Genomic DNA, 22531 nt, shown 5'->3' on the forward strand with positions numbered 1-22531 from the left:
ACTTGCGGTTTAGACAAAACATCCGCCATCTTGGATTTTCGAATTTTCAAAATGTGACTAGAAATTCTTGTTTCTCGTCCAAAAATACCCCCTGCTACCAAAAATCAGCAAGATCGATTGAACAGGAGCCGAGATAGCATTTAAGGCCACATCCGCCATCTTGAATTTTCGAATTTTCAAAATTTGACCAGAAGTTCGAGTTTTCCGTCCAATAATATCCCCTGGTACCAAAAATCAGCAAGATCGATCAAACAGGAGCCGCGATAGCATTTTAGGCCACATCCACCATCTTGAATTTTCGAATTTTCAAAATTTGACCAGAAGTTCGAGTTTCCCGTCCAATAATATCCCCTGGTACCAAAAATCAGCAAGATCGATCAAACAGGAGCCGCGATAGCATTTTAGGCCACATCCACCATCTTGGATTTTCGAATTGTTGATATCTGACCAGAAATTCGAGTTTCCCGTCGAAAAATACCCCGTCTTACCAAAAATCAGCAAGATCGATCAAACAGAAGCCGAGATAGCATTTTACCGTCCTGCTTATAGTTCCGAATTGCAAAATGGGAAATCCGAGTTTCGCATTACGCAATAGGGAACCATAGTATAGGTCCCAATTGCAAAATGAACTTCGCGTGATCCTGCGATGGCAAATTTTTGCGGAGTCACTGTAGCGGGATAAAAATCGTTTTTGAGGATTTTCTTTTTCTCAATAGTAAGTAAATACCCTCCTGATACGGAATTCATCATATAAAAAAAAAATCGAAAATTTGACCTTAGTTCCTTATTGCATAAAGCTGTCCAATTATTTTCGGCCCAGTCTACAATGGTAAAATTTTCGAGTCGAAAAATTTGAAAACTGTTACCTGCGCCCAAAAACGATAAGTATTTGACGGATCAGTCTGTTTCCGTGTCGTTCAAGGACGTAGGTTTGCATCTTAACTGGAAAGTGGCAACTTTCTGCCTTGACCTTGCTAGACAAATCATGCATAACTTTTCCTTTAAACTGTACGTTTTTTAATTTGAAACTTAACGGAAGTACCCTATTCTATGCTAAAAGCATGAAAATCTTCGTTACTGCATGTACCTGTTCAAATCTTCAAGTGGATGAAAATAGATTTGGATTTATAAGAAACTGGAACTATTTGAATAGGTGCAGTCTAGTCAAGGATGTAGAGGCAAAAACTCACTTCAAAGTTAACGATGTTTGCACCATGTCTGAGCCTCTTCTTCTTTTGTTCTTTGTAGTCCGTAAGAAGCTGTTTTCGCTTTTTACTGCCAGAAATGATATTTACATTCGAGGAGTGTTCATTCTCTGTGTCCAGCAGTTTATGATCAAAGAGGTTCTCATTACAGTTCCGCGCTTTCTTCAGACCTTTAGTCTGAATTTTGGCGACTGAGACCAGCTTCTTCAAGACATCTGGGGAGGCTTGGTAATCAGCCAAAGATTCTAACAGTGCGGCACGCTGAAATCAGTAAGTATTAGTAAACTACATATTTGCTTAATTTAAGCTTTTAAAATACCTATCAAAATCAATTGAGTATTGAATGTCGATAAAAACATTTAAAACAAATTGCTTCACAGATTTAAAGCTGACAGTAGATACATGTAGTTACAAATCATGATCATACACAGCCAGCATCGCCACTGAATTTATCATTTATGTGGCAATATCAGGACTTTGATATTTCTGTAATACATCAACTCAACTGGCAACAATAATCAGACTTGGCTGCGTTCATATGTAAGACGTTTGCTAATTACTGGTCATCTGCTTAGGACACTGATTGTCTAAGGTTCTGAAACATTCAATGATAACACTCGTTACAACTGTTGATTGTTCAGAATGTCTTAAAAAACACTGTTTTGTGAATAAAATTTTTAGCAGTGTATGGACCATATTGTGCAGGTGTGATACAAGATAACTTTGTTGAGAAGTGTGGCTTGACCAGTTTCAGCGGTATGGGTTTGTCTATAATATCAGACAGTTTATCAGAAAAAGTTATGGCCATTTCATTGACCCCACAAGGTGCGCCTGAAGTGACATATTAAGAACTTTGAGTGTACAACAACAATTCAAGTTGGAGGTTGTAGTGGGGTACTCCTTGATGGATTTTTGGGCAATTTCGAAATAGGTCATCGGAGCTCTCAGAAAAATAATCGCATTATTATGTTTTTTTAGGGGTAAAATAGCAATAATAATACTCACTTTTCCTTGTTCGCCCGGTTTGAAATTTCGGTTGTCAAACTTAAACTTAAAACACGATGATTTTGATATTGCAATCGCCAGTTTCGCGACGCGTCGCCGGTAATGATATTCTATGTAATGTTTTAACTTCCGCTTCGTTTTATTTTCGTTCGTTTTCGTTTTTTATGGTCACCTGATGATGGCTGGGAAAGCCGAAATGGCCATCGTGTTTCAAGTCTAAGGTTGACAACCGAAATGTCAAATCGGGCGAAAAGGGAAAAGTGAGTATTATGCTGATACAACCCAATAAAGGAGGAAAAAGAATCATAAAATATCGAACTGGGCATGGGGCGACAAATTAAACCTCTTCTCCCTCATCCTTGCTGAGACCGATCAGATTTTTTAGGATGTTTTTATCTGGTATAAGATGTAAATTTCTTAAAATTTTCATGCCCGTCCAAAATTATGTGCCCCCCGTGGTAGCGGTGCCAAGTTGCAGATCCAAAATATCGAATTTGATGATAAAATGAAAGTTTTGAGGTGTGATTTCCTCCAAAATTTTACAAGAAAAGTGTAATCTGAGAGTTTTCGTTTAGAAAAGGCATATTCACATTTCGAAAAATAATATATTTCTGGACTTAAGAAAGGAACATACCATTTATTTACCATTTGGTTTTACCTTTTAAATTCAACAAAAAACTGTTTATTTTTTTTCCGTTTTTAGACATGAAAAATGTCTTCTTTATTAAGCGAAGGAATATATTATTTTTCGAAATGTTTAACATCTCTTTATATGACAAAAAACATTTAATTTCGTGGTCTAGTCTACTTTTGTTATCAGGGAAATTATTTTCTATATAACTAATAATCATTGAGATATGCAAATTTTTTATTCTTTAAATTGTGGAAGGTAATTTTCTTTACAGTAAGAAGTCTGCTGGATTCGAACTATCCAATCCACTGTGAGAAGAGGTCGAATTCGGGGACTTTCAAAAGTTTTTTGAATTGTCTTTCTCCGCTCATTTTCTTTGTGTTTTTATTTTTCATGTTTTTGGGAAAAATTTGAGGGCAAAATTTTAGATAGGATGTTCCAAGTATTGACTGCAAAAGGGATGAGGTTTGGGGGGTGGGGGATAGTTTTCAAATTCTACTTTCTGTTGATGGAGTAGATTTTAGAGCTTTCTGTCAACCCAAACCGCTCGTTTTTCCCCCACTCATCGCTTTATCCGGCCCCTCTCGTTGAGTTAACTGCGCCCATCGAGTAAGTAATGGCATAATTTTCATGGTACCTAAATGTATAGAGTAAAGAGGAAACATAATGACCGATTCTGAACAAATAAAAATCCAGCGCTAGAGGTTGCAACGCAATTTGGGTCATTTTGACAAATTTTAAATCATAAAGCTGGTAACACCGCAATTCTAAATCGTTCATATGTGCCTTTTCTAATCGAAAACTCTCAGATTGCACATTCTCGTAAAATTTTGGAAGAAATCACACCTCGAAACCTTCATTTTATCATCAAATTCGATATTTTGGAGTCTAAGTTCTTAAAAAGTCACTTCAGGCGCACAGTGCCCATATTCTAAAAATAATAAGCACAAGTTCAGATTTTTCAATGCTTCATTAATTGCTGAATAATCCCCTATAAAAAAATCATGTGCATAGTAGTTGGGAAAACCGTATCAGTTACAACATCTTCAATGTATAGAACAAGAGAGTCATGAAAAATATCGTTAGGAATAAAAGGATCAACACTTTTGCAAACGGAAGATTTTAAAAAAACTTGTAAAAGATAACTAAAACATTTGAAGAGTAGTTTTTGTAATGATTGAACTGTTTCAGCCCCAGAGAGTTGAATTTACTATAGATTGTATTAGCGCCTTCCCTAACATAATGATTTCGATTAAATCTTTCAAACCTCATTTCATCACTATGAAGCCAATCGAAGCCACTCCATCCCAGTTATAATCCTCCACAAAAAGGCATTCTTCATAGAAATTGCAACTTAAAGTAGAGTCAATGGTATTTACATGTTCTTTGTATAGTTGTGCTGAGGAATCAGGGGGAAAGTATACTGTACTCTAGAATATTCTTGGAATCAAATTTTACATTCACATAGATTTGCTCAAAGAGGCAGCTCTTTCATAGAGCTACAGAGCAAGGGTAGTATTTTTCCACTGTAACAAGAACTCCAACCCCTCTTCCCTTATTGGAGATCTCTTTATTACTATCACAGCGAAAGACATGATAGTCATTTAGCATCAATTAAGCACCCAAAACTGAATAATCAAACCATGTTTCGCTGAACACAATGATGTCATATTCAATGGCAGCGCAAAACAAATTTTGATTACAGTTATCAATTTTACCATGTAAACCTTGCACATTTAAAAAGTATATCATGATTGGGGCCCCAGAAAGTATTTTATAATTTTGCTTCAATCTAAAACTGATATCGGAACCGGCGTATGATTTCCTACATGAACTATTCTTATTTTGATTAAGAGGAGTTTCTTGACCACCAGTATTATTCCTGGATGATAGACCATGACTTGTATTAGAATTAGAATTACATTTAACAATAGACACTGAATCACCAGTTTTTTTTAACAATAAAAGGAATTCCTCTGGGAATATTAAGTATAGAATTATGGGAGTAAACCGTTTCATGCATGATAGTACATCAAGAACTTTGATTTAAGCCTAACTTCACTTTAAAAACCGTAAAACATCTTTTTAACTTGATAACTGCAAAGTAACAGGAGCTGTAACTCAGAATGTTACTAGTAAGGCAGTCATCTTGCCACTGAGTCGAATAATGAGTTAAAATAGAGTAAAATCTATAAAAAGCTGTTTTACAGTATCAAAAAGCTCAAATTGTGCTCATGGCATAAAAGTAGTTAATACTTTAACACATAGGACGCAAACCACAACACTGCAAAATTGGGTACTTTCTGTTTGTAAGTTACTTGCCTATCAGACTGAGGTGCATTGCTAGTCTCCAGAAAGCTCTCCTGCATTACCCGGAGACTTGCTATGTCAAGTCTCCAAACTGCCCTTTAAGCCTCAAATCTCTTGAGATTGGGGGTCATTTCATTAAAAATCATCCAAAATTATAATAATCAAAATTATAAGACACAAATATTCTATGAGTTATTCGATAATAGGTTATCAGGTCTTGAAATGGCTGCTGTTATAGGTGAAAATAGCTGATTTCAAGCTCTCATATTTCATGACCGAAACATGGGTGGGAGCAGTCTTATAATAGGTAAGTCATAAGCCAGAAAATTGATCACTCCCTGTGAATTTCTCAGCCCACGACAGAACGTCAAAGTTAATAAAACTTTCAGGTGGGACGATGTGCAAGGCGTAATATCTCAACTGGCATCGCACAAAAATTCCTGAAAAAAGCACCAAAGCTAGTCCTAATCTTACTATATTATAAAATCGTAAGCCCTAAAATTGTCGAGATCTGTTCCGCGCTGTCCTGAAGTTACCGTTAGGGCGAGAGTATGGAAATTTTACGGAGCTGTGACACCTTATGTGCTGTAGCACGGCGCGATCTCCTTTTTTTGAATTTTTCATTTTTAGCCGAGTTATTGCGAAAAATCTGCAAATCTATTTTTGCCTATTTCGTAACTACTATTGATCCTATGAACTTGAAATTCGTCATGATGAAGGAACGAGCTGAAATGGTTATGCTGAAGCTTTTTGTCCATACAGGGTGTTCGTAAAGTCCCCTCCCCCCCCTCTAACTTTTGACCTAATTGAGGTAGAGATTTGAAACTTGGAGGGTAATCCTAGATCATATGGAGCTACTTTTTGACCCCCCCAAAATTTTGGGGGGGCCCATTTTGGGGGGGTTACGGACCCTAACTTTTAATTTTCAAATGGGAAGACCCCCTTTGTGATACGTCGTTCTAAAGAGCATAAAAAAAGAAAATTTTTCGCGCAAACCGGAAGTCATTATCTCAAACCGTTCCAAAATGGCGGCCGGTCAAAGTTCCAAATGGCCGAAAATTGGCGCCTGTGCTATTTGCACATGGATTTGCTTGAAACTCGGTATCTGGGGGTATTTTGGCACGAGAAAAACGAATTTGACGTTAGATTTTCAAAAAAACCCTAATTTTTCAAAATGGCGACCGGTTTAGGCTCAAAGTGGCCGAAAATTTGACAAACTCGATTTTTTGCCAATGGATTCACCTGAAATTCGGTATATAGGGGTATTTTGACCCGAGAATAACGAATTCAACGTTAGATTTTTAAACAAACCCTAATTTTTCAAAATGGCCGCCGATTAAAGTTCAAAATGGTCAACAATTGGGAACCTCGACTTTTTGCCGAAAGATTCGCCTGAAACTCGGTGAAATAAAGTCGAATTCGTTTGTCTCCCACCCAGATACCCTCAAACACCGAGTTTCAGGCGAATCTTTCGGCAAAAAGTCGAGGTTGCCAATTGTTGACCATTTTGAACTTTAATCGGCGGCCATTTTGAAAAATTAGGGTTTGTTTAAAAATCTAACGTTGAATTCGTTATTCTCGGGTCAAAATACCCCTATATACCGAATTTCAGGTGAATCCATTGGCAAAAAAATCGAGTTTGTCAAATTTTCGGCCACTTTGAGCCTAAACCGGTCGCCATTTTGAAAAATTAGGGTTTTTTTGAAAATCTAACGTCAAATTCGTTTTTCTCGTGCCAAAATACCCCCAGATACCGAGTTTCAAGCAAATCCATGTGCAAATAGCACAGGTGCCAATTTTCGGCCATTTGGAACTTTGACCGGCCGCCATTTTGGAACGGTTTGAGATAATGACTTCCGGTTTGCGCGAAAAATTTTCTTTTTTTATGCTCTTTCGAACGAGGTATCACAAAGGGGGTCTTCCTATTTGAAAATTAAAAGTTAGGGTCCGTAACCCCCCCAAAATTTTGGGGGGGTCAAAAAGTAGCTCCATATGATCTAGGAACACCCTCCAAGTTTCAAATCTCTACCTCAATTAGGTCAAAAGTTAGAGGGGGGGGGAGGGGACTTTACGAACACCCTGTATAATGTATACAATTGGTCGAGTTATTGCGAAAAATCTAAAAAATTCACCGCGTCTATGTCAAGGTGTACAGAGAATACCGTTAAAGTCTCAACATAAACCTTTCTACCCACTGATGCAGCTTTATACGCACACGTGCACCTCGAAGCCCGATTTTTTAAATTTTCACCTACACGAGGGTAATAGCCTTTTTTCCAAATTTGCGAAATTGGAACAAATAATGTGGTTGTCAGATTGCGCAGAAATAACACGGATTCTCTTTAAAGACAAATGAGCGTTTTCGATATTTTTTGGGATAGACGGCAGCGTCCTTAAAAACCCATAAAACTCTCCCGCGACAGTTAATGAGCCGAGAGGGTTGTAGGATTGAACGGGTCAAAAAAATACCAAAAAAATGAGTGTAGCCAAAAAGTGATAAGTTTCCGAGGGACCAAAAAATGTAGGATGACGGCTCAAAAATGGTGAGGAAACATATGATAGACCTAAATGTCGAAAGTGAGTTGTATAGAGGGACCAATTGTAGAAAGGATAGAAAAGAAAGAAAATATGGAATAGGATATGAGGTTTTCAAATGAGAGACAAGTGAAGGGCCGTAGCGACCCCCCAAATTGCCTTAGCTCGATAAATTATAGTGAGAAGAGAAAGATTTGAAGGGAGACTATTTTTTAGTGATCAGAGGGATCCTATCTTAGGTATTTTTATTTTTACCTGGCTCAGAAAGAGCCGGCTACTATCCTTGGATAGGAGACCTGAAGGGCCACCAGGCACGTAATGCGCCGGCTTCTGCCTTGCGCAGGACAGTCAGAAGGACTTGAAATTTTGAATACCACTCTATGCTATTGCACTTATTTTTATTCCGGATTCATCAATGAATCGGCTTCTCCGGCTGGAGGATTTTATACAAACGTGAATTTAGAGATGTCTTGAATTTTCCTGGGTGATTTTGATAGAACTGCCAAAGGTAGATGATTTGGATTGATTCCGTGATGACCCTGAGAGATTTGCCGCTCCAATCGCTATAGGTGATTCAGCTTGCTTGTCAAATTTGCTCCTTGACCTTACTCGAGGAACTTGATTCTTGACTTGGGTTCGAGATTCCTTTGCTAGCTGCTGCTTGAGCTTGGTTGAGTCATCGTTTCCTAGGTCTTGATTAACTTGCTTCGCTGCTTGGCTGGATCTGGATACTGGGTGTTGATCGGACGGCACATCACTTAGAAGTGAATTCATAGAGCGCAGCGTCCCAGTATTTATACCGGTCGCGTGAGAGAGCGTTGCCGCGAGCTTGACTGTGATTGGTCAACGCGGGCGCTGTGTGAGAAATTGGCGGGAGCACCGCTATGCGAGTTTGAACTTGGCGGGAACACGGCTATGCGAGTTTGAACTTGGCGGGAGCACGGCTATGCGAGTTTGACCTTGGCGGGCGCCGCGCCGTGGAGATCAAGTTTTGAACGTTTTGAATTGCGCGCCCGCGCGCGGCTCGTGATTGGTGCGCTGTCCCGTGTTCATTCTGAGGCTGGGACCAATGGAATTCAGCGGAGCTTGTTACTCCCGGGCTCATCACTGTGATTGGATTTCTAATGATTATTATTTTGTAGGTGAGACCGAATAAGAGTCGCAGTCGCCCTCGCCCGGAAGTGAGCCCTGCTATGCTATATTCTTATGGGTCTCGGGGCTCAAATCTTAATGCACATAGTTCCGTTTGGCAGAAATACGTCCAAGTCTACGGCAGTCAATTTTAACTACGTCGATCACGACTGATCAAAAGTCAACCATCCAGAGTCAGCTGAGAACTCATTTCACCAAAATATAAAAACACTCGGGAGCCCGGATGGTTCATGCCTTCGGTCCTATCCTCTCAGTTCTTGAAACAAATTTACAACCTGGGGGTTGGGTCGCGGAGCGGCTAGGGGGCGTAGCCCCCTAGTAGTAAGTATAATGTGGTATAAGTTTCATCAATTATATTGCATTCCTCTGCTTGTGGTGAATTTTATACTTTTGGCTTTTCAATGGTATTAGATATATGTATAAATGTACCCACTAGGGTGCAGCCCAAAATCGTCAGTGGAAGAAAACTTAGTTTATGATTGATACATTCAGACAACTGCCGACTTTAAGGTTTCTTTTACACTGTAGAAATGATAATCAAAGCTAGCAAATAGGAATATTTGATACAGCACAATAATATTTGGACCTTTTAGAAATCCATGCAGGTGAATGCACTTAACTGGTGATATTTTTGGGGAAAAGAAAGAATCGTTTCAATGATATATCTTACATAAAATTAATGTTCTACACTGTACTACTAATGCATTTTTTCACTACGGTGCGTTTTCCTTGCAGAAAAACACAATGTTTTATCATGGGGACGGCCGTAAAGTGGTAAAAATTGGCAACTCGAGATATGTATTTGTAAAAAAGTCGTCGGTGCAAGTTCTAAAGGTGGTCTGATTGGTTTGAAACTTTCAAAGAATTAGTTTATAATGTATTGACACCTATTGGAAACCGGAGAGTTCAACTTTTTTTTCGCATACAAATAAGCCGCACCCTAATGGGTACGTTTATGTATATATCTAAAGTTTATAGTATAGATACCATTGAAAAGCCGAAATTCAAAAATTCACTACAAGCAGAGGAATGCAATATAATTTATGAATTTTACACTGCATTATACTTACTAGTAGGACTAGCTTTGGTGCTTTTTTCAGGAATTTTCGTGCACTGCCACTTGAGATATTACGCTTTGAATGTCGCCCCAGCTGAAGGTTTCATTAACTTTGTCAGTCTGTCGTGGGCAGAGAAATTCACGGGGAGTGATCAATTTTTCTGGCTGATGACTTGTCTATTATGAGACTACTCTCACACAAAATTTCAGATCCTCAGCATGTTTCAATCATTAAATATGAGAGCTTGAAGTCAGTGATTTTCACCTGTAACGGCAGCGATTTCAAGACCTGATAATCTGATATCGAATAACTTATAGAATATTCGTGTTTCACAATATGAATAGCTTGTATCAATACCTTTAATTCTGTTTAAACCGGCCCTAAATCCGACATAACATTAAATAATTCAAAGTACCGAAAACGCTGTTTTTACTGAAAATAGCCACTTTAGATGGCCCGTACCAGGGTGGAAAAGTTTTAAAAAATCTTAAACAGCCATTTTAGTGCTTTGTTAGTATGCAAGAATGTGAGGAAAAAATATGAAAGGTTTTTGAGTTGGTCGAGCAACCACTTCTGGATGATTTCTCCTGCAATGACCCCGCTGCGAGTCATCGGGTAATCCTCCGAGCTCTCTGCTCAACGATCTTCTGGAACTATCCGGAGAAAGAAGGAGACTTTAGCAACGCACCTCTGGCGACATGGCAACGTCACCAAATGGCGACGCATTTCGTAAAATGCATCAAATATAAAATGAAAGAGTCACTTGTGCAGTATAATAATTTGCTAAAAATTTGAGGACATCTGAACAACACAGGATTTGTCTATTTTTGTATAAGCCTCTCACAAGAGTGATGTTTAAATATACTCACATATTCTTTCTTTTTCTTCTTGTCAACTATTTTTTCCAGTCTCTTTCTTTCAGCTTTAGATAAAATAGAAGTTGTTCTTTGAGGTTCTTTTTTTTTAATGGTGTTTCGTTTTTTGGATGGTAAAACAAATGCATTGCAGGAATCAAACTTCTCCTTTTCGGTGTTTAAACTCACTTGTACCTGAAATTAGAAAAGACGAGGGAAATGGTTAAGGAGGTGTGCATGCTTTGACAATGTGCCTTCTAGAAAAGACCCGGACAAGCGCAAGGCTTCTTAGAATGCCGCCTCACAGATTAGTTAGAGAAATGAATAATCAGGTTTATTAAGTATCAATGATAAAACATTTCATAAGCTGAGAAAAACTTGCATTTGAATAAAAAAATATCTGTTAGAACTAAATTCACACAACAATTTTGCCACCTGGATAATTTCATGATGAGAGGAATAGTCGTGTCGCCATGGGTTATAAACGACTTAGGGCAAAACGATTGGAAACCAAATTGATAAATCAATAGGAATGATGCCCCTGAACTTATCCATGCTAAAAAATATGATAAATTATCATTATACTTAATAATATGAGACTTTAAAGGCCGAAAATGGCCGGTCGGTTACGCGTCGACAACCCCAATTCTGAAGCAAGAGAGCAATTGGACGGAGTTAAGCAGAAAGGAACCAACCCACATTTAGGAAAAAATTGAGTTATGAGTGGTTTTGAACTCATCCACTGCTCTACTATCTATCGCCAAAAATTTTAAGTTTTTGTTGGAGTAAATTTTGCAGAAATTGAACTTGAAGTTTAACTTTTACATTGAGTCTTATGCAGGAGCTAAACTTTAAACCTCTTTTTCTCGGTTCGATCCCGATGTGGCTTGGTTCCTTTCTGTTTAACTCCGTCCAATTGGCGGTAAGAAATCAGTGCTGATGATGGGTTTTTTGGCAATATTTGCTGAAGAGAGACTCTAATGTTCAATTTGAAAATTGCCATTTGGAACCAAAATGTTCGTTATTAAGAGATAAAAGTCATTTAAAAGAAGTGTTGCCACATTTGGAAATAAATTTTAGCAGTTGCATTCTCTAGTAGCAGACATTCCAATTTTGTTGAAACTTTGTTTCGATGAAATTGAAATTTTATAGATGCACCAAAAATTGGAGGAAAATTTCAATTTCGTAGCGATTTTTTAGCAATTTTATACAATCAATCTTGAATTTTTATTCCAATTTATTCTATTTTTTTTTTTTATAGCGATAAAATTGAAATTTTATACCTCTTTTATTGGAATTGAGCACGTATTTTACTTATTCAAAAATATTTCTACTAACTAAAGAAAAAAACAGAAAATTATAGACATAACATTCGCACTTTATCGTTAAAAAAATGTAAACAACTTTTTCCAAGGAGGCAGAGAATTTCACAATTCCTGTTTTTTAAGATAATCATTGTATTATCTAACGTTACCCTGTAAATTAAATGCAATTCGTTTGGTTTTAGTTTCAAACCATGTAGATAGATACAAGGAAATACTTGTAGTAGTTACGTTATATTTAGATAAAATTCCTTCCAAAAAAAAAACAAAAAAAACTGGAGTTTTCCCATGTTTTCCCGTATTTTGGCCGCCATTTTCCAAGATGACCGCCATAAGTTGATTACCGTTACTATCTCATTTTTCAGGCGTTCTAACCTTCCTGTTAACATGTAATTTGGCAGTGATATACTTGAGCGTGTTTGGAATGAGAAAAAATTGACACTCAAGTCCAGTCGGTCATTTTACCCTTGCTATTGGCCGCCAATTCAAAAATTAGCGGTTTAGCGCCGTTTCTCCGCAGTACATCAGATTTTCGCGGCTGTGTTGCACTGAAATGTACGAAAGGGCCCTACAACAAAACGGCCAAATCGGCCTAAACTCGGAATCCTACAATTTTCTCAGGCATAAAAGAGGGTCTTCCCAGTCACTCAAAACTGGTCTTATTTTTTGCCTGGCCCCCGGGGAAAAGGGAGGAGAGGGGGAGGGGGTCTAAGCCAAAACCTTAAAAGTAGCATGTCTTCTCAATGGTACGTCGTAGAAAGATGATCTTGATTTCAAAATTTCCAGAAAAATGAGAGCTATCAGAATACGAGGGGTATTCGTAAAGTAAGTTAATATTTGTCATATTTTCTAAACTAATAAAGATAATTTAAATCTGTAAAGAGTTTGTGAATTTTCATACTCTCAGCTTTCTAAAAAGCTTCAGTTTTTTAAATTTGGTCCTTTGAGTGCCGAGTGACATCAGTTTTCTCACTGCCGTCTCTCACCACCGCGTGTCCAAAATTGAAGCGCGCTGGGGAGGTCACAGGATGGTAGCTTGCGGCTTCATCCTGCAAATTGTCAAAATGGAATTTTTTGTTTAAAATTTAAAATTTCCATGTTTGTGAAGATCTGGCTTTACTTTTCCACGTAATCCCCATCTCGTTGGACACATTTTACATACCATGACAAGAGCTTTTTTATTCCATCAGCGTAAAACTGTCGATTTCGTTTTTGCAACCACTTTTGTACAGCTTCTTTCACCTCATCGTCGTCCACGGAACTTTTTTCGCCAAAACTCTTCTCTAGTTCAGGTAATAAGTGATAAATCACGTGGGGTGAGATCCTGAGAATAGGGAGGACGCGGGGAAGGTCTCATTTTAAGGAGGTCAACAACTGATTGGCCACATGAGCTGTATGGAGCCTAGCATTGCCATGAAGCAGCATCACTTGACGAGAGAAAAGGCCAAGGTATTTTCTTTTGAATGCTGATTTGTGAGCCTTTAATGAATCACATTTTCTGTTTGCATCAATATTTGTGCTTCTTTCTAAGAAATAAATGAGTAACACTCATCGAGAACCCCTAAAGACGCGCGTCAATTTTGGACACGCAGTGGTGAGAGACGGGTGTGGGAAAACTGATGTCACTCGGCACTCAAAAGACCAAATTTAAAAAAACTGAAGCTTTCAAGAAAGCTGAAAGTATGACAATTCACAAACTTTTTACAGATTTGAATTATCTTTATTAGTTTAGAAGATATGACAAATATTAACTTACTTTACGAATACCCCTCGTATATGTATGAAATTAATACGATTTCAAAATTTGACCCACTCTTGGAGAAATTTTACAAGGTCCCCCTTTCGTAAATTTTCGTTTTTCGAGATTTTCCGTCAATCGGTTCCTTGTATGCTCTGAGTCTCAAGGTCACCTGCGCCTCCCCCCCCCCCCCCCCTCGGAATGCTCGCAAGTAGCGAGTTTTTGTATTCTTATGCTTTTGCAGGTCGTTTTTCAAGTGAATCATTCAATAAAGACGGAATATTCGGAATTTGTGAATTTTACTTGATGGGCCTCTGGTGACGCTTGCCACACTAACGTTAAAAAATTTGAGCTGCGTTCCAAATTGCTCCCTCAACAATAACTGGGGCTTGTTTTGAAGCACATACCGTCTGCTTCTACGAGAAACTATTTGGCTTTAAAAAGTAAGATCCGCAAAGCGCTGTAGCTTAGCTCAACTATAGAACTGTCAAATCAAGGGTACTCCAAAATTTGGCATCTATGAGTTATAATTTCAAAATGGTTCAGTTCTGTACAGATCTTATGATCTTATGTATATTTGAACTGAGGATCCATGCTTTTTTCTAAATTTTAAGAGCAGAATCTCATCGCAGCAAATTTTTAATGAGATATGATGGACATAATGGTCGATACCTTTAGCCCCCTCTTGCTCCTTCTGTAAAATTCACAAATTCCGAATATTCCGTCTTTATTGAATGATTCACTTGGAAAATGACCTACAGAAGCATAAAAATACAAAAACTCGCCACTTGCCCGCCGGGTCAACTTTGAAGACTCATAGCTCCGCTTCTATTCGTTTCCCCAAGATAACTTGGGCTTGTTAAAAACCTTAACCGCTATACTTTCATTTATGATTGTTGTTATTTTGCTCCGAGCAAACCGATTGACCAAAAATCTCGAAAAACGGAAATTTACGAAAGGAGAACTTTGTAAAATTTCCCCAATAGTGGGTCAAATTTTGAAATCGTATTAATTTCATACATATATTCTGATAGCTCTCATTTTTTACTTCGAACATTCAAATTAAAAATGCTACAATTTTTCATTATCATTTTCTGGATAATGATGGGAAAAATCATGACTCATACGGGTGATCGGGAGAAATATGTCGATGTGAGGGGGCGGAGCGGGTCGTCTGCTAATGTGAAAGTACAGTGATTGGCGAGAATATCGCGCGCGTGACCCCTCCCCCCTCCCAAAAAAAATCTATACTTCAAATTGAAGAAGTTATTGATCGTTGATGGTTGTAAATTAATTGATGTTTTAAAATCTAATGTATCAAATGGGAATCGATGTCAAAATGTGTGAGAATATAAAATTCGGTCGTAAAAATTTAGCGCGGCGCCCGGGAATCGAACCCGGGCCCGCCTGATCACTGAGTGAGCGCGCTACCGCAGAGCCACCACTTGACGGTAAAGGAGTGCTGCTATACTGCGTATATACACTCAAGCGCTCAAAGCAAAACTTTCCGGAATTTTTTTGGGGTGTTTCTGGGGGGCATTGGAAAAAACAAAAAAATACGGGTCAAATAAATTCATCCAAAGAGTTCGTACGAATTTGTTCAGCCCGATCGGAGGCGGCAGCTTGGGAAGTTCCCCTTGTGAGTACCTCTCAGTCGATGGGGCAACACGACAAGGCGCCAACATAGAGTCAATGTCATTTCAATAAACTCCCCGTTGGAGCAGGCTTAATTAGGGACTGAGGGGGATAGGACTATAAGCAAGAGATTATCCTCTCATGGTTATTCAAAGTGAAAGAAAGAGGAAGAGAAAAAAGTTCATGCGCCGGAGTTTTCGTCCTTTCGTCAGAGTGATATGTTGCACCATATTCGAGCACGCCAAAAACTTAGGATGAATCACCTTTACACTACTTATAATAATCAATAAATTAGAACACGGGGAGAAATCAGACAATCATAAATGCAGCTCGTCTGACAGTAGTTGCATCCTCGACTGGTATTGAAGATTTTCATACACTAGGGCTTACCTTGAAAAACAACAAGACTTAGATCCTTACCTCATCTTTTGAACGACTGACAATTTTCGTGTCAATTAATTGTCTTGCTCTCCAGTTGTACCCTTTTTTGTTCTTACCCATTGTAAACACATTGGAAATGAAGACACTTCACTGACGGTATCATAGAATAATAAAACGGTATCTAGATTAAGCACTTTGAGAAGGAAAAACGGCCCTTCGTAAAAGAGGCGTTAAAAAGTTGCCACGAGCGCACCGGTAATCGACCGATGACCATTGACTATTCGGATGCTATCTCGTAGATTGGCGCGGGAATTTCGAAAAAACAGTAGGATTGTAATTTTTAAAGTCGGAAATTAAAAAAATTTAAGTTGAGTGAAACATTAATTTTTTTTTGTTGAAAAACATTGGTTGAACGGAATGCCACTAATTTATTAAAGAGCTGATGACCTAACCTAACCTAACCTAACCTAACCTAGCCTAACGAAACCTAACCTAACCCAGTCTAACGAAACCTAACCTAACCTAACCTAGCCTAACCTAACTTAACTTAACCTAACCCAGTCTAACGAAACCTAACCGCTAAGTCAGTAAAAGTCGCTGATTTAGCTAACTATTTTCAATATTAAATTAATTGTTGTAAAAATGAGTTTTGACCTAACCGCTAAGTCAGTAAAAGTCGCTGATTGAGCTAACTATTTGAGAATACCTTGAAGGAATTGCGATCATTCAAACCTGAGGATTTCCAACAGTGTTTCTCCCAATTGAAGAAACGGTGGCAAAAATGCATCGACAAAACTGGCGGGTATTTTGAAGGAGATAGGTGATGACTTAGTAAGCTGCTTGAAATATTAATTTCCTTACTTTTAAGCATTTGAATGAGAGCAACGAAGTTTTTAACTTAAATCTTAGGTATTTTTTTTAAGTTGTAGCTAAATTTTTCTTGAAATAAAGACAAAAATCGCAACTTGAGTTTGACTTTCCTTTATTCCAAAGCGTGTAGTTTCCTTACTAGGACGAATTTTTGCATTTTGTAAAAACCAGCATCTCCAGTAGCTTATCAGCTTTCAAACAAGCCCAAGAAAACTTCATTACGACGCTCGGTTCGCCTTCTATGACAAAAGTCCGGTTTCTTTTGGGACAGCCCCCGTATGAGTGAGGTATTCCTGATCTGTCCTGCTTACTGCAACAGCTACCTTTCATTGGAAGTTTTAAAAATATGATGGAAACTATTGACTTAAATATTTACCCCCGATGTCATACCTATATAGTTTTTGTATATACTCTTTGCATCATTAGTTGTAAGTAATTATTAAAATACCATACATTCATCGAAACAGGCACTGGACTAATCGGAGGGGTTAGTCCGGGGGCATACGTGATCCCGTGTGCAGATTTGTGAAGGCATATTGTGTGATACGTCAATCTCTTCGTTTTGATGTCTAGAAAAAGAAAATCGATGATGGCCATCTCAAATTTCATACAAACCCCCCCAAAATCAAGATGGCGGCCAAAATGGCGGTTTTGGGGTAAAAAAATTTAAAGTTTGCAAATACGTCGTGTCGGGTATCGATTCTTATGTATTTTTGATCGTAGAGTCCGAATTTTTAGTCAAAAGTTAGCTCAAAGGTCATTTTCAGGCCAAAATCCAAGATGGCGTCCAAAAATACCTCTCACGGGTACTAATTTGCCTATTCGGGTCTACATGCATTGTGAGGTATCAATTATTAGGTTTTCAGGGTCGTAGAGTCCGAAAATGAGGTCCATTTTCCACTACGGCCCTCAAGAAGCCCTAAAATCAAAGATGGCGCCCAAAATGGCCACCGGTCTTACGGATGAAACTCCCATTTAGCGCAGCTGGAACAAAAAATACGTTCAAAATTATGTTTCTTGATGTCATTCTCATGTCATTTCTCATTCTCGCGTAATGAGCCAATTTAACCTAAAAACCCATGTCAGACGCTGCCCACATTTTGCCGAATATTGTTGAATAAAGTGATAGCAATGAAAAGATTGCTGAACCATCGCACCTCAATAGGTTTTCTTTACTCAAAAAATAGGAACTTTGAAAGAAAACCTCAAAAATATGAACCCCCCTCCTGCCTTCAAAAACCGGCCCATGCGCGTTACTAGAGTCCCTTTATACTGAGAGTCAAGACAATTCGGCTCATGGATGTCACAAACGGGAATAAAGATTACAGAAATTGAACGTTTTTCGTAATCTTTGATCGGCCCATTCTCAAATGCCTTTCTCCGTTCCTCCTCTCATTCCGTTTGTTCCTTGCCGAACCCGTAATCCCCTGGTCCATTCCAGATTATAATCTTTGCAATTGGTGAAAATGTAATCTTTATTCCCGTTTGTGACACTGTGGAAGCCTAAAATACGGGGACCAATCAGAAATGGATTCAAATTGTCTTGACTCTCAGTATAAAGGGACTCTACGCGTTACCAGCGCGTTACGCAGGTTTGCTATCTCGCTATCTCGCGGCCATTCTAGAGGTGTAGTTCGTTGAAAAAAACGCACAAACCTCGCCGCCATTGTCGTTTACGAAAATCGAGCACCGCGAACGAGCACCAGCCACCGCCGAACTGCACCAATCCGGTGCGTTGAAAAGAAGCTTCATTTTTTGCTTTTAGCCCTCCGTCTTTATGTCTTTGCATCCTCCTGTGATTAGAGTACCTTTATAGACAGAGTATGGCCATTCGTATCTTTTTACTACAGGAAAACTGTTCCGCTTTTTGATTGGTCAACGAGTTTTTAGGCTTCATGATGCTCTTACGACCGTAAATAAACAAACAAGATGGCGGCTCACCGTAACATCGATAAGAAGATAAATTTAAAGAAAACGAACTCTATGAGACGAAAAGACGGAGCGCTAAAAGCAAAAAATGAAGCTTCTTTTCAATATCACCTCTACAGGCCTAGATACACACGACGATTAATCGCCGCGATTGGGTTGGTTCGGGTCGCATCGCTCAACGCAATACAATCAACAGAGACCATCAGTGCGATTACGTATACACCTAGCGATTAATCGCCGCGATCAGCGCTGATTGTTTATGTTATTACAACCTTTCCTGACTTCCCTTACTTCTGCAGCATATGGTATCTCTGATATTCTTAATTTTCTTCCTGAGAGCAATAGAAATTGCTACATCTTTACAAAAATGAAAAATTATAAAAAGAAATTTCATGAGGAAATTTCCAGAAATTTCCAGAAATTTCATACAACACTCAGAATGCAAGATTAAACCCTAGAAACTTATGAATCTCCTTAATTCCCTTTATACACACGTGGTAAACTGTGAAAGGGAACTTTAGAAATGCCCAGAAAGTTGAGTAAAACAGCCAAAACATAATTTTGAATTTTTTTCTCAAATCTTGGTTGAACACACAGCCGTACCGGTTGAACACCAAAATAAATTTTACGGATAAGGTAAGACGTTAGCTTTCATATTTGGAACATAACAAAGTTCTCAACTATAAAGAATCCTAGTCTATACTATAAGCTCCAAGACCTCCTAATTTTGCGAAACTGGTGACGCTTAGTTCCAGCGTTCTACCGGGCCGATTTTCATGATTTTTGCGGCTATCGACGGGCAATTGTCTCTAGATAAGCCAACTCTTTTCAGATTTTCAAAATATGGCCCAGGTTTTTTTATATTACGTGGTAAAGTTGCGAATTCTCTCATTTAAACAATGTAAATTTATACTTTTTGTCATAGTTCGTTTGAGCGTTCTACCGGGTCGATTTCCATGATTTTTGCGTAAATCGACAGGTAATAGGCCCTAGATGAGCCCGCTATTATCAGATTTTGGAAAAAGGACCCAGGTTTTTTTAAAATCACGTTATAAAAGTTAGTGAGTTTACAGAATGCTCCGGTACTGCCACCGCTATGCGCGGGAGGATGCGCAGTGGTCGAGGAGGTTGCGCAGTAGCTGGGTAGCCTGCGCATCAGCTCTACACTTATCTACACAATATTCGCACCTGCAACTTCATGTCGAGCGGTGGCCGAGTCGTCTAATGACGTCAAATGCGTCCGCTTTGATCACAGTGTGGGTTCGATCCCCGACTTATGAGATCTTGATTATTACCTGACTATCATTGTTCATTGTTTTACTGCAATATTTCATCAAGCAGTCATTCCAAAACGCGTCCTTTTAATTTTAAAGTAATTTTAAGTAAAGTTTAAAATTAAAGTTTACCTCATATCGTATTTTTTTAGGGGAAAAATAAAACTAACACTGATAGGAGGGTAAAAATAGGGCCGCGAAGCGGCCCATTGATGGCGCGGAGCGCCTTCAGGGGGTTGGGCCGCGTAGCGGCCAGGGGGCGTAGCCCCCTAGTTCCCCCTAATTAATAGTCTATCCTTTTTTGGTACAAAAGCGAGGGAGGGATCTGAAACTATCCTTGAAACAATTTAAATGATTTTTCAGAAACTAACAGTTTCCTTCGCTAACGTATTTCTTTTTTTAAATAGGAAATATTTGATAAATAAGTAGCTCCAATTGGTCTAATTGACGAATACTATTCTCTTTAAAAATAAAAACAAATTATGTTTGAAAAAACAAGCAGTTTTGACATTTTGTCGGTCGAAAGAAATTTCATGGGGAAAAAAGAAATTTCACGAAAGTTCATTCGATGAAATTTCTTTTAGCAACTCTGTGCGAGAACCACGAAGACAGCAGGAAGACAGAAGAACGTAAACAAAAACACATGTAGACCACATGTACTGGTGGATTTCGCATCCATCAAGAATAAACAGGACTCAACAAATGCATCTACTCGCCCAAAAAGTAGGATTGAATCCTACTTTGAATTCAATCGCGGCGATTGGAGAAATTCCAAGAATTTCACTCGCCCGTCGCGGCGATTGACCGAATACACCTGCGTTTAAACGCCGCGATTGCAATCGCGGCGATTAATCGCCGTGTGTATCTAGGCCTTCATCGGCCCGATGCCTGAATTTTGCGCCGTCGGACCAATTTTGAATTATTTGTCTGAACTATTCGAGTAGATTTGATACACATCTGGATGAAAATAACTCGAATTTGCTAAATTTCAGCGGTTGGGCGATGACTGTTGACTTCCACATTCAGCTGCTAAATTCAGCGTCTAATTGCGGCAATGTACTTCGAATGGGTCTGTCGCACCTATTTTTTTTAATTCATTTTCTAATAAAGTGCACCATTCTGAGCTTCATGAATTTTTCTCAGAATTTTTGGACCCCCCAAACACCCCAAAAAAGCACCCAAAAGTTCAAAAAATTTTGGCGGGAAAATTTAAAACTACAAATGACGGGAGAGTGAAGCCATTTTGTGACGTCACAACCAATACCCCACGTTTGTTTATTTTACAAATACATGGATTTCCCCATAAGGGATCGAGAGGAAAATTTTCAAAAGGAATTATCAGACTGTTGGAGGCCGTATTCATCAAATTTTCTTGCGATAATAGACTCTTTATACTCTCTAGTTGATAAAAACATCCCTAGTAACTTACAAATCGCATCAGATGATTTAATTATTTCCGATGCATCAAAGCATGTCACGAAAGTGAGGTTATGTTTACAATCTTATCTGGGATACATATAAGTCCTGTTTTCACGGTAAAACTCTCATATAATGTAGTTTTAGGTTCCTTAATCCTAGGAACTATCTGATGCAGCTTTCTGAATCTAATTCATTGGATATTGGATCATTAGATTCTACTTTTTTGCATGAAATGTGTCTTGCTCAGCTGCGCTATCTGACTAGCTGAGAGATCAACGTACTCATTTGAACATATTTACTTGTTTAAATCTGTCCGCTCATAAGTAAATAAGTTGAAAATACCATCAATTTTAGGTAAGGTAAGATTCTCTGCCAACCAAGCACCAGCTATGAACTGTTGGAGGTCCTTCATCACCCGTCCGGTTGAGGAGTTACTACCTAGTCCGGGGGCATACGTAACAAAACATATGTCCCGTGTGCAGGTTTGTGAAGGCATATTGTGTGATACGTCAATCTCTTCGTTTTGATGTCTAGAAAAAGAAAATCGATGATGGCCATCTCAAATTTCATACAAACCCCCCCAAAATCAAGATGGCGGCCAAAATGGCGGTTTTGGGGTAAAAAAATTTAAAGTTTGCAAATACGTCGTGTCGGGTATCGATTCTTATGTATTTTTGATCGTAGAGTCCGAATTTTTAGTCAAAAGTTAGCTCAAAGGTCATTTTCAGGCCAAAATCCAAGATGGCGTCCAAAAATACCTCTCACGGGTACTAATTTGCCTATTCGGGTCTACATGCATTGTGAGGTATCAATTATTAGGTTTTCAGGGTCGTAGAGTCCGAAAATGAGGTCCATTTTCCACTACGGCCCTCAAGAAGCCCTAAAATCAAAGATGGCGCCCAAAATGGCCACCGGTCTTACGGATGAAACTCCCATTTAGCGCAGCTGGAACAAAAAATACGTTCAAAATTATGTTTCTTGGGTCAAGAAGTTCGAATAAGAGATCAAATGTTTACTCCTACCAAAAATTAAGCCTCCGAACCGAAAATGGCTGCCGACATTGTTGCCAGTTAGACGCGCAGACCGGTAAATGACTGATATTAAGGGATTTGCCGAAGGAGGGGTTTCGATAAGGGCCGTTGTTGGGCCCATACCCTGAAATTCTTCGATTCTACGATTGTTTGCTCATTTGAAGTCTAAAGTTTGCGGAATG

At 38.7% G+C, this 22531-nt stretch overlaps 1 protein-coding gene across 2 annotated transcripts in view; it reads right to left on the reverse strand.

Moving 5' to 3' along the window:
• kz (putative ATP-dependent RNA helicase kurz) overlaps window positions 1-16037 on the reverse strand; it is a 59646-nt gene extending 43609 nt beyond the window's left edge. Inside the window, exons 1-3 of one of the 2 annotated variants that reach the window (XM_019056359.2) lie at window positions 15866-16037; window positions 10766-10945; window positions 1191-1466 (exon numbers count right to left, since the gene is read on the reverse strand). In XM_019056359.2, coding sequence (XP_018911904.2) covers window positions 1191-1466; window positions 10766-10945; window positions 15866-15946 — 537 coding nt within the window. In that variant the 5' untranslated portion in view covers window positions 15947-16037. The remainder of the gene's footprint in view (window positions 1-1190; window positions 1467-10765; window positions 10946-15865) is intronic. The other variant, XM_019056358.2, reaches the window with a different exon arrangement.
• Window positions 16038-22531: the final 6494 nt, after the last annotated feature.

Source organism: Bemisia tabaci, chromosome 1 (assembly GCF_918797505.1).
Source record: "Bemisia tabaci chromosome 1, PGI_BMITA_v3".
NCBI classification, from domain to species: Eukaryota; Metazoa; Arthropoda; class Insecta; order Hemiptera; family Aleyrodidae; genus Bemisia; species Bemisia tabaci.